At 48.7% G+C, this 11,778-nt stretch overlaps 4 protein-coding genes across 5 annotated transcripts; 3 read left to right on the forward strand and 1 right to left on the reverse strand.

Annotated features, from left to right (window-relative positions):
- Positions 1-217: 217 nt before the first annotated feature.
- On the reverse strand, positions 218-938 carry E1B28_002416 (uncharacterized protein). Of its 2 annotated transcripts, XM_043159335.1 has the most exons (4): positions 676-911; positions 584-625; positions 462-533; positions 271-402 (listed from the first exon to the last, which is right to left on the reverse strand). In XM_043159335.1, exons 1-3 carry the CDS (start codon positions 855-857, stop codon positions 518-520), a joined length of 240 nt encoding a protein of 79 aa, XP_043002935.1. In that variant the 5' UTR covers positions 858-911; the 3' UTR covers positions 271-402; positions 462-517. The 2 variants fall into 2 exon arrangements, with proteins under 2 accessions (XP_043002936.1, XP_043002935.1); XM_043159336.1 differs by having other exon boundaries at positions 218-625; positions 676-938.
- A 613-nt stretch (positions 939-1,551) lies between these two features.
- On the forward strand, positions 1,552-3,099 carry SF3B4 (Splicing factor 3B subunit 4). Its single transcript, XM_043159337.1, has 5 exons — positions 1,552-1,627; positions 1,689-1,755; positions 1,811-1,956; positions 2,023-2,151; positions 2,205-3,099. Exons 1-5 carry the CDS (start codon positions 1,580-1,582, stop codon positions 2,790-2,792), a joined length of 978 nt encoding a protein of 325 aa, XP_043002937.1. The 5' UTR covers positions 1,552-1,579; the 3' UTR covers positions 2,793-3,099.
- Positions 3,100-4,914: 1,815 nt separating this feature from the next.
- E1B28_002418 (uncharacterized protein) lies at positions 4,915-8,000 on the forward strand (the record flags this gene model as incomplete). Its single annotated transcript, XM_043159338.1, has 2 exons — positions 4,915-5,361; positions 5,415-8,000. 2 exons carry the CDS (start codon positions 4,915-4,917, stop codon positions 7,998-8,000), a joined length of 3,033 nt encoding a protein of 1,010 aa, XP_043002938.1.
- A 393-nt stretch (positions 8,001-8,393) lies between these two features.
- Positions 8,394-11,689, forward strand: E1B28_002419 (uncharacterized protein; the record flags this gene model as incomplete). The annotated part of the gene is made up of 7 exons (XM_043159339.1): positions 8,394-9,090; positions 9,146-9,475; positions 9,529-9,697; positions 9,750-10,993; positions 11,054-11,395; positions 11,452-11,572; positions 11,644-11,689. The coding sequence occupies 7 exons, from the start codon at positions 8,394-8,396 to the stop codon at positions 11,687-11,689; spliced, it is 2,949 nt and encodes a 982-aa protein (XP_043002939.1).
- Positions 11,690-11,778: the final 89 nt, after the last annotated feature.

The following is an 11,778-nucleotide window of genomic DNA, read 5'->3' on the forward strand; positions in this document are numbered from 1 at the left end:
GAAGCACTGGTTGCAACGCCTGCACAGCAGGCCATCACGTGACAAAAACCAAACCACACCAAGGTCCGGGTTTTAACCTAAATTGGGTAGCTTTGGCCCGCAGCGCCGGCATCAGCCACACCTCTGAATCGTGCATCCAACACACTTGAGCAGGAGATTCGGGAAGGATGGACCCCCTTGAACTTGATGACTTTATATATTGAGTGCAACCCAAGTTGGGCGCGCAGATAAACAGTTGAGTCTTTAACTGATATCCGGACGGGAACACTAGGCCAAAAAAGCGGAACAAGTTCTTTTAAAACAGATCTACACTACATACGAGTCAAGCATTGATGTTCATATGAGACCATACACTATACATAAAGCGGATAGAAACAGGCCAGTGGAGTCGACACCGAGAAACTGGTAGGGTATGTTATCAATAACTGAGGCAGCGTGGCTTGGGAAGACAGGTAGCTGACGGACATACAGGACTAGTTAGGTCGAGATAGCGTAGCAGTCACGGTTGGCTGGCTGTCTACTTTCTATAGCTTCTGCAGAATAATGTGGGAGTCTATCAAATCTTTCGGAAAGATGCACCCACTTTGAAGGCTGAGGAGGGTACGCATCATCTCGCCTGGTCGGGCTACAATGTACTTGTTAGCAAGCTTGTTTTGTTCTATGAATCGCACGTACTAGCCGGAAGGTTTGGGAAGGTTTGGGTCATCGCGCTTCAGCGGACTGCGGTCGCCTCGTTTCAGCTTGAGCTGCTTGAGAGACCTCCCCGCTACCGCTTTTTTAGCAGGAATGGGAGCAGCAGAAACAATGAAGCCCAAAATGAGCATCGAGATTAACAGATAGAGGACCCGTTTTGACATCGCCGTACTTTGCAGAGAGGACGGGACGGGTGCAGTGAGTTGGCGTCTCGGACGATGTCCAGGCTTCGAGCGAGTTTTGCGGTGTATTTATACAAAGAGCTTGCGTTAGACATAACAAGCTATGAGGTACCGAGTCAGATGCTACTTTTGGGGCACAGTTGGTAAGTGGCCGGTGACAAGCAGTAATGAGTCCAAAATGATCAGCACAGGAATAGATTGTTTGTTACCCCTTCCATAAGGCGGGACATAAATAACAGGGGTCGAAAGACGTGATAGATGTACAGCGAGAGCGTCGGCCTAGCAGAAATGGGATTAAAGGCTTTCTCCTCTGGAACATAACGGCTGTTGTCAACGGTATCGCATCCGAGGGACAGATATCGTCCAGAAACAGTAATCGAAGTGATCGGAATATTGCATAAATATATTCCATGGAGATCGACCAGGTCTTGAGGACGCAGAGAAGCAGAAATGATTGTCGTAACAAGAGTAGTTGTCCTTGTTCAAACGGGGTGTTGCTAGGGCCAGAGATTACAGATACGTAACTGCTACTTGTTTCCGCAGTGAGATTGATATTTTCTAACGCGAATTCAAATTGACATTGAGGATGTGGGTGGAGGTCAATAGTGAGAGCACAAACTAAAGTTCCAAAGCAAATTTGCTAGCCACGGCGTCAAGCCACAAACAGACCATAACACTCGGCTTCAACTTGGACTGGGAACCCCATGTCGCGTCCACAGGATGACAGAAACCAAGAAGCAACTGTCTATCTTGTGCGTGTATTTCTACCCTTCTCTTCAACGAGCAAACACTTACCGGTGTAATTTCGTCCAGGGAAACCTCGATGAACGTTGTACAGATGCTATTGTTTGGGAACTTATGCTACAGGCGGGGCCAGTCGGTGAGTTTTTTCCCCTCCGTCATCGTCACATCACTAAGAGTTGTCAAATAACCAGTCAATGTGCACCTTCCCAAAGACCGAATATCAATGGCTCATCAAGGCTACGGCTTCTGCGAGTTCCTGACAGAGGAAGATGCGGAATACGCATGCAAAATTATGAACCAAATCAAATTGTGGGGGAAACCTATTCGGGTTAATAAGGTACGCGCGATTTACGAGCTCGTTTTGTTGGTTATATAGAACTGATAGCGTCATCTTTTCTCGTAGGCATCCTCTGATAAGAAACAACTCGACGTGGGAGCGAACTTGTTCATCGGTAACTTGGACGAAAATGTCGACGAGCGACTACTTTATGACACATTCAGTGCGTTCGGTCTCATGGCTACCACTGCAAAGGTGCGTGGATACCGCGATGACGCTTGTTGGGTGAGCTCAAGTTTCGTCGTCAGATTGCACGGGACCCTAGTACTGGTTCCTCCAAAGGTTACGGTTTTGTCTCTTACACGGATTTTGAGGCATCCGACGCCGCTATCGAGTCAATGAACGGGCAGTTCTTAATGAACAAGGCTATCACAGTTCAGTACGCATTCAAGAAGGACGGAAAGGGAGAACGTCATGGCACAGCTGCTGAACGTTTACTTGCTACTCAAGCACGGAAAAACAACGCTTTACCTGTTGCTGCTCGGCCACCACCTGCACCGATAGCGTTTGGTGGTCGGCCTCCGATGCCTTTCCAAGGCCCTTACCAAGGCCAATTTGCCGGCGCTTTGGCGCAAGCCCCACCGCCTCCAGGGTTTACGCCTCAACAGACTGTCATGCCCCCACAGATACCAATGCAGATGCAAATGCCTCCTCCTCCTGGTATGGGCCCCCCTGCCATATCAGGAATGCCACCCGCATCTCCTATGCAACCACCTCAAATGCCAATGTATGGTCAGTTTTCACCAACACCACCTCCTGGATTCAATGTCCAAGGTTTCCCTGGCCATGTACCACCACCACCACCCCCTGGATTTCAACCCCAGTTTCAACAATAATACCTAGTTGCTCTGGCCTCGATCGATACATCGATACATCGCTGCATTTTTTGGCTTCTTGGCTTCGAGATGCAATTCATTTCTTATGAAATATTTATCTGGCCCTCGGTCGCTCGCAACATCATGACCAGCTGGCTTTCGTCATGCATACCTTTACTCGCAAGTTGGCTGTGTTCCTGGTACATCGAAAACCAAGAAACCGTTACGTGAAGTGAATGGAAGGATCAGAGTGTCTGGCCTTGGTAGGACCAATTTCAGTGTTTGTATCAATATCTGCCAACAATCATTATTCTAGCGATGTCGTGTCAGAAGGGTCATCTTTTTGAGTTTCGATGATAGAGTTCGTTACTATGTTTCAAGTGATGAAACAAGCGGTATGTCTTTGGGACACTAGTCCATCGACGTTTGGGTCTAGTTCTCGATCTCTCCACATGCATGTACAGTTAAGTCCTTGTCGCCAATATCCGACGTGAGTACGGTAATTTTTGATAAGTTGTCTGACATCGATCATCGGTCACCCCGCGTTAGGTTGACGAAGGATGCGTTGATTTTCCGAACTGAAGGTCATGTACCTTCGATATTCTATGGCAATCTTATCAGAGCTCCCCTCTACTCCCTCATTACGGGACGAGCGCCCCGTCTGTCCTTACAGAAGACTGATATGTGCGGCAGGGATACCCCGTTGTGGCGTCCTTCAAAATGGACGAACAAGATGGGACAATCATTAATCATTGCCAGTACTTTTCGCGTCTTACTCTATGAGTCGCGTAAATTCCACGCCGCTGCCAGAGTGGCTGGCAACCTCAAGCCGTAACAACGACACTCGGTGGTAATTTAGTGATCTAATTGCGTGGCAGTCGACAACGGCGAATCAAAACCGAAACCGTCCAAATTTAATCAACTGAACGCCTCGTTATGGAGGACAATCTTGGGACAATCTCCCCTCCTTGACTTATGGGATTTCTGAAACAGCGAGCGCAGCCCCCTTTCGAAGGACGGGATTATGAACAAGTACGATATATGGCGCTCGTTCTTCTTGATACATCTTATGAAATCCATGAACAATCTAGATAGCCAGCGGCTGTCCTTCAGCTCCAGAGAACTCGTACCAAATCCGTACAGGCCCAGGGCCACAATCGAGTTGGCGATCGAACTCTTTTTCTCGCCATAGAAAAAGCTATATCAGGTAAAGGCGTATGCTGGTATCTGACATGAGAGAATTCTATGCGGTATGGCGATTGCTGTTCACTTTAGCCCCATATCTCATCGATTTGGTACGTTCTGTCCTAGGTTACTAATAGATACCTGATTTTCTATGTTTTAGTAGGGAACTCCGGCACGATACATTCATTCCGCTCGGAAGCGTATTAGTGAGGTGGGGACAGCTGGGGAACTTCAAGGAGCCCCCGTGTGCTCTACTATAGTAAGTGACGAAATCAGTTAGGTACTGCACACCTCCAGCGACCTGCGAGTCAGTCGATTACTATCATTTTACCTTGGAATCGCCGGAGAACGGTCGGACGCCCGACATGTGTTGCATCCAACTTCTGCAGTCAGTGAGCTCGAGTACACGATATAAGTGTCGGAAGCCTTCGATCTTCCACCGTGCTACCAGTTTTTCTCGTCACGCAACCTCTGACTACTCTTGTGTGGCTCATAGTATACTTATGTTAACACTGTCAGAATAGAGGGACCTCGGGGCGTAGCCTGAATCGAGCTTGTCTGTTCAACTTGAATGGTACACTGAGGACCGTCAAGGACTGGCGCGCTTTTTTCCCTGAATCAAGCTTGACGATTGCAATTCAACACTGGGAAGTATGCTATTTACCTATGATAATTTGTAACAAATGCTCGTAGATTTAAAAAAAAAAAGTTAAAATGAGGGCTCTAATCAGTGTTTGTACTTACGAGTTTCGGGGTGCATTCGGAACGAAAATAAAGGGCATCTCGGCAAATACGGCAGGTCTCGCTTTTTCCCACACTTTCAACGGTCCTCCTACTTATACAAGTTCTGGCATCTGGCACAAATATTGGGTGGTCCCAGTTTTAGGCGGAAACAGAAGAAATATTGGACCTCCAAATTTTCCAGTCTTGTCCGACCCGTCTGCTGCCCTTACATGCGATGAGCTCGAGGGCCGTCTTCCTCCTCCTTGGGCTAGCATTCGTGCACCTAACTGGATTGTATCTCTTCAAGAACGGTTTTCTTTTGACGCGACTGGCTTTGACAGAGATAACCTCCCTCAACCGGACACTTCCAGCAACCCATAGTCGCACAGTCCTGCTGATTATCGACGCGTTGCGTTTCGATTTTGTTTCGCCAGATCCACCATCCCCGCCATCTCCGTATCACCATAATATCCTGACCTTACCGCGCCAACTAACAGCCAAATATCCTCGAAACTCCTTCCTTTTCAATGCATATGCTGACCCTCCAACAACGACTTTACAACGCATCAAGGGCATTACAACCGGGTCTTTACCGACCTTTGTTGATTTGGGAAACAATTTTGGAGCGTCTTCGATAGCTGAGGACTCTATTATCAAGCAGTTGAGAATTGCAGGCAAAACGGTGCGTGTCGGTACTTTCCTTTTTCACTCGTGGTTTTGATCCTTTTCCCATAGTGTGCTTTCATGGGAGACGACACTTGGATGTCCGTCTTTCCAGACTCTTTTCACCCCAATCTCACTTTTCCTTATGATTCGTTCAACGTGGAAGACCTGCACACTGTCGATAACGGTGTCGTCACTCACTTATTTCCTCTCTTGGAGGACCCGAACAAGCCATTTGACTTTATCGTTGGACATTTCCTCGGTGTGGATCATGTCGGGCACCGAGTCAGTCCAGACCACCCTAGCATGAAAGCAAAGCTCGATCAAATGAATGATGTCCTCACCCGGGTCGTAGAATTGCTCGACGACGACACGTTATTGGTGGTTCTCGGTGATCACGGTATGGACTCCTCTGGAGACCATGGTGGAGATGACATACTCGAGACATCATCTGCGCTATGGATTTATAGCAAGGGTTTCCCGTTGCGCCCCGATTCATCCCCAGTTACGTCTGGTCTTATTGAGTACACCACCTTTCCGGGCACTTCAGTACCACACAGACGTATTCAACAAATCGATCTTTTACCCACCCTATCCCTACTTCTTGGTTTGCCAATTCCCTTCAATAACCTTGGTTCAGTTATTCCAGAGCTGTTCGGTCCAACTTTCTCTCGTGCTCTTTACCTTAACTCTGCCCAAATCCACACTTATCTGCAGACGTATCGCGAGAGCCCTTCTGGCGGAGAACTGGACGATGGTTGGCAACGTCTACTCTCCGCTTGGAATGTAATCTCACTGACATCTAACGCTGATGAGAAGCTTATTGCTCATTCGAATTACAACCGAGTTGCTCTCTCCGAATGCAGGTCGATGTGGGCACAATTCAACCCATTACTGATGGGTTTGGGTCTGGCTTTGATGAGTATTGGGGTCTTGGCTGCCTGGGGAGTGTACAGCAGGTTATCACGCGCCGATCATCGATGGGAAGACTGGATTAATCACAAACTCGTAATGAGCCTCCGTGGTGCTGTCGCTGGTACCACGGTTGCGTTAATTATCTCTTTTACCCTCCAAAAATACCTCCAGCCTTTGGGTATTGGCACTTTGGACCTTGTTTTGTTCTGTGCGCCATTCGGATCTTGCGTGGTATCAATAGGAATCTCAACACCACAACTCCCCGACACTCTTTATTCGATTCCTCTCGTTCTCATTTTTCACGCCATATCCTTCCTATCAAATTCCTTCACCTTTTGGGAAGACCGTATTGTTCTCTATCTTCTTCTTACCACATCAGTTTTCCCAGCAATCCTCACCGGCGTGCGAGCTCCGACCTCGCGTCTCCGCCGACGAATTCTCATCCATTCGGCTGTGTTCGCAGTTTGTGTTCGGACAATGGGATACTATACTGTATGCAGAGAAGAGCAACAGCCCTATTGCCATGTAACATTTTATTCGTCATCGAGCGCACCAATCCATATACTTGTTGCGGTGCTACCTGTCGGATTCGGAGTGATGTACGCTGTCGATAAAGTGTTTTTGGGCACCTCAAAATCAAATGGAGGGTTAGCAACGTTATGGAACAATGGTATCCTGGGGCCAGCTTTACTCGCAGGCAGCGTGGGTTGGATGTTGGAGTGGGCGGAAACCACTACTGCTTGGGGAGATAGTAAATCTGCGGCTACAATCTTACGGTTGACGAGAACCTGGTTAGCTCGGATAGCACTCGGATTTGTCGTCTTGCCAGGGATATGGTTCTGGTTCAGAGAACCGTTGTGCATCCAGGTACAAAAGGGTGACGAGAGCGGCAAAAAGCAAGTTAGGATCCTTGGGTTCGGCAACGCCTTCGGGGCACCGTACTTGCTCTTTTACTCCATCTTCTTGATATGGGTATGGTTCTCATCGCAGTTGGCTGCTCAGGTCGTACTCGGATTAGCAACAGTCGCGTTTATGTGTTATTTGGAAATTGCAGATGGAGTGAAAGATGTAAAGGAATTGGAAGCTGCCTTTGAAAGTGGACGTCTGTCCGAGTTGATTGAGGGAAACGGTGATAAAGACACGGACACGAATGATATATCGCGACGTACGAGCACGGAGGTCTTCCACCCACGCATAAAATTCGCAGATGTGATGACCGTCTCACTGCTGGGACTGCATACGTTCTACGCTACTGGCCACCAAGCAACAATATCGAGTATTCAATGGAAATCTGCGTTCATTTTAACACCTAACGTCGCCTATCCTTTCTCACCTCTCACGGTGCTGCTCAATTCTTTCGGAGGGTTGATTTTGGTTGGGGTCGGAGCGCCCTTGCTCGGTTTATGGAATAGAGAACCCAAGGCAGTTCGTGTAGGCAGTCCGAGAGAGAGAGAACAAGGTGATGGTCAGAAGTCTGTCTCGTTATCTAACCCAATCAACCACGAATCGGCCCTGGCTGCACTCGGGGTGATGATATACTTCTCCGTTCTTCTACTCGGGACAGCCATAAGTGCTGCAATCCTCCGAAGGCATTTGATGGTGTGGAAAGTATTTGCACCGAGATTCATAGCTGCGGCCCTTGGTCTGCTTGTTGTGGACTGTGCTGCGATTATCGGAGTCTGGTTGGGTGTAGGTAGGGTGACGAGAAGAGTTGATGAGGTGTTTAAGGCTTTAGTCGGCTGAACTATCTGGATCATTTTACCCGCTCCTGCGCTCATTGGATTCTCTTACAGTATCTAACGCTACTTGCATCTGATCGATCTGAAGGGCCACTAGATCTTGTTTCATCGGGCGTGTCGGCATTCGTTACTACACAACGTTATCAGTTGGGACGGCCGGCGATAACGGTCACGGACCACCGGGTCATCCGGAACAAATAAAATGCTTAGTAATAGAAGCAATATGTCGGCAGTTCATCTCCGATCTCGGAGTCATCGGATGCCCACAGGTGACTCCGACTGAACCGACTGAACCGACGATGTAGCGCAATTATTGTTATTGATGACAGAAGCGTACAAATAATGCATTTAACTATACTTAAGGGCTGAGAAACGACAACCTTTGTCGAGTCCCGCGATGAAGACCCAACCTGAGGCTCAGTGGGAGAACCCCCGTGTTGGTCGACCTTTTCGGTCGAAACAGCGCGTCTTCGCAGTTCTCGTTCTACTTGCTGTCGCCGTCACGTTCACCAACTTCATCAGTCTCCTTCCTAAAGTTCGCTTGGTAGAGAGGCTGAACGCGTTCGCAGAGAACGACGATCCAGCGGATTCATTTCAGGATAACATATGGCCTATCAGAAACCAAACTCCTTGGGATATATCCACAGATTTTCCCTATCCACGTCTTCTGCAATATCGCGTCACCGAGGGAACATGGCTACGACTTGACGTACATCCTACCTCTGGCGATGTCGTCTTCGATATGCTGGGCGAAATCTATTGCATTCCTGGTCGATACGTATTGGATTCACAGTTTGCTGGCGAACAAGCTGAAGCTCGTCCTATTCTACAAGGGGTACCCTTCGATTCTGACCCCCATTTCTCTCCTGCCGGCGACAAATTGGTATTCCGTAGTGACGCTGGACTTGGATTGGAGAATATCTGGGTTACAAAGTGGAAAGGTTGTGAGGCAATGGATTTGAGGTCGAACTCGAACCCTTACCTAGAAGAAGCAAGATCTTTCAGGGTCGAAGATGAAGATTTGTTGATCCGAGGTGTTGCGGAAACAAAGGAAAGGCAGCGAAGGCGATTACTTCGTGAAGGCCGGGCTGATGGTGAGCGTCGTCCATTGCCCGACCCGAGTTTTGTTTTGACTTTCTTCATCTACAGCTAAAAGAGTTACCAACGAGACCTTCCGCTGGGTGTCTGATGCCCGATTCCACCCCTCCGGGAAATCAGTGGTTGCCACTAAATGGTACACTTCTTCACGATCGCTTGGTGCTGGCGAGGGGTGGGAGTATCCTCTTCCTTCACTTGAAGGGGAGGGACAAGATCCTATTCCTGTTGAGAGTGGTAAACGCGTGGTGAGCAGGACACTACCTCCAGGAGTCGATTACTTCGACCAACAAATCGGACCTGAACAACTTATTTGGAACGGAGACGACGGTTTAATTTTCTCAAAGAACGTGATTGATGCCTCCGTCTTTGAGTATAGTAAAGGTCAGCCCTAAAGGAATTTTGGCTTGAACCGTGGTATTCACGAAATGCAACAGACGTTCATGCGGGAATATACAGCATTATCACTAAGAACCTTACAACTGGCGCCACTGAAACTTTGGTAGACTCCGCACCTGGAGGTGCGTCTCGCCCCGAGCTCTCTAGAGACCGTAGAACGTTAGCATTTGTGAGGCGTGTTCGAGATAAAGAGGTTTTGGCATTGAAGTAAGTAACTCCTTCATTGATTGATATCCGATCTAATGAGGTGGTCATGTAGGGACCTCGAAACTGGAACGGTGAACTACGCTTGGGATGGGCTCACATACGATGATACTCCTAGTTATGCTCCCATGGGAACATATCCATCCTTCGCATTTACGCCCAAGGGCGATGGCATTGTTATATGGGCAGCCGGGCAGATTCACCATGTTCCATTGAAGAAGAACAAGCTTGGAGAGCGAGTCATAGCCAGTCCACCTCGTACCATTCCGTTCAGTGCTCTGGTCGAGGTGCGCCTCGGAGAGTTGCACAGCCACCAAACTTCTGTTGACTTGGTCGGGCTAGAAACTCGAGATACCTCACGACTATACGCCTTCAAAGACTTGAGAGTCGATCAGGAAGGGAAAAGAGCAGTCTTCCAAGCCGCCGGAGTAACCGTTGTGCAGGACATTGGCAAGCCAAACATCACCAACGTTCCTGTTCTCCAATCGACAGCACCTTATTACTTCCCTTCATTTGTACCTGGTACATCCGGGAGCATGATAGTACATGGGCGTTGGTCGGACAAATCGTTCACCTCGTTTGAATTGGCGGATTTGCGATCCAGGAAGGCCTTTGAAATTAGCGGTCTCCCTTTGGGCAGGTATCGTAGCCCGGTTCTGTCTGCTTCTGGAGATACAAAGAGGAAGTTTGCATTCGTGAAGACTGCAGGTGATTCGCTGACTGGGGATATGGTCGCTACTTCGCAGCCTGGTCTTTACGTCGCAGACCTCGACCTTGCGGCTCTCGACAATGGCGCAAGCACCCTGGAGTTAAACAACATACGATTCGTACCTTCACAGGTCGGACCCTCCTCTGCGATCCAGATCCAATTCGTCGATACAGACAAAATTCTCGTGAACCAAGAGCAAACAGCGTTCATCATTGATTTGACTGGTGAAACGGTCAAAAGCGGTCAACCTCCTCACTATACCCTCGCGAAGGGAAGGACCAGTATAGAGCTCCGTGCCTCCGTTAAGCCAAAGCAATTTCGGTTCAGGGATTGGCTCGATTGTGTGGAGGAGGGTGACATTCTTTGCCGAAATGTTGCAGATGACTCTGGCTTCACTGTTGAGAATGTCGCGTTTGTGGACTTCCTTAATCCTTACTTTGCACCGGGTAGCAGCGTGAGCGGCGGAGAGGATGATCAGGGTGTGTGGTCGAAGCCAGGAAATTCTACAGAGGGTCTCGCCCGAGTCGGTGTAGATGGAGGTCATTCCCTGACATGGAGTGGTGATGGCAAGAAACTATTCTGGTTCTTGGGTAAGCACTCCTACATCTGATGTGTGACCTGGGTCCTCTGAACGCTTATCCACCCATAAGGTCCATTCCTGCATTCACTCGAAGTATCCAAGCTCAGTCAATGCCAGTCGGAGATTGAAAGCGACCCAGAAACGTTTGGCGTTGCTTGTGTCAAAGGACTTCTCGAGTTCCAGGAGGTTATATTCAAGCACTCGACTGACATTGCGCGTCTGAAGAAGGATGCTAAAACGACCTCCAAAGTCGTCATCCAGAATGCGACCATACTGACGATGCATACTGGTGATTTGCATACCGATCTCATTCGGGGAGGATCATTAGTCGTCAAAGATGGGGTTATACAGTCAGTTGGAGAATTGAATTATGGTGATTTGGACGGCGCAGAGGTGATTCAGGCCGACGGAGGTGCGTTTGCGATTGTGAATCCTCAATCAATCCCGGACTTATGATACCATCTTTAGGCTTCGTCGTCCCTGGATACCTTGACGTTCACGCCCACTGGAGTGGCGCTACCAACCCTCACCCGGCCAAATCGTGGGAGATGGAGACTTTCCTGGCTTATGGGGTTACTACAATGCACAAGTATGGACCGGTCGCCTCTACCGCAAGTGTTCTTTGCATAGCTGACAACACTTTTTTATTCTCTCTTTCAGCCCGAGTACCGATACGGTGAACACGTTCATTGAACACGTTCATTGAACGTGCACGAGTGGAAAGCGGTTATTTCATCGGACCAAGAATTTTGCACACCGGCTCTGTCATCTACGGAGCTGCTGACAATGAACTTC

This window comes from Marasmius oreades, chromosome 10 (assembly GCF_018924745.1).
Source record: "Marasmius oreades isolate 03SP1 chromosome 10, whole genome shotgun sequence".
NCBI classification, from domain to species: Eukaryota; Fungi; Basidiomycota; class Agaricomycetes; order Agaricales; family Marasmiaceae; genus Marasmius; species Marasmius oreades.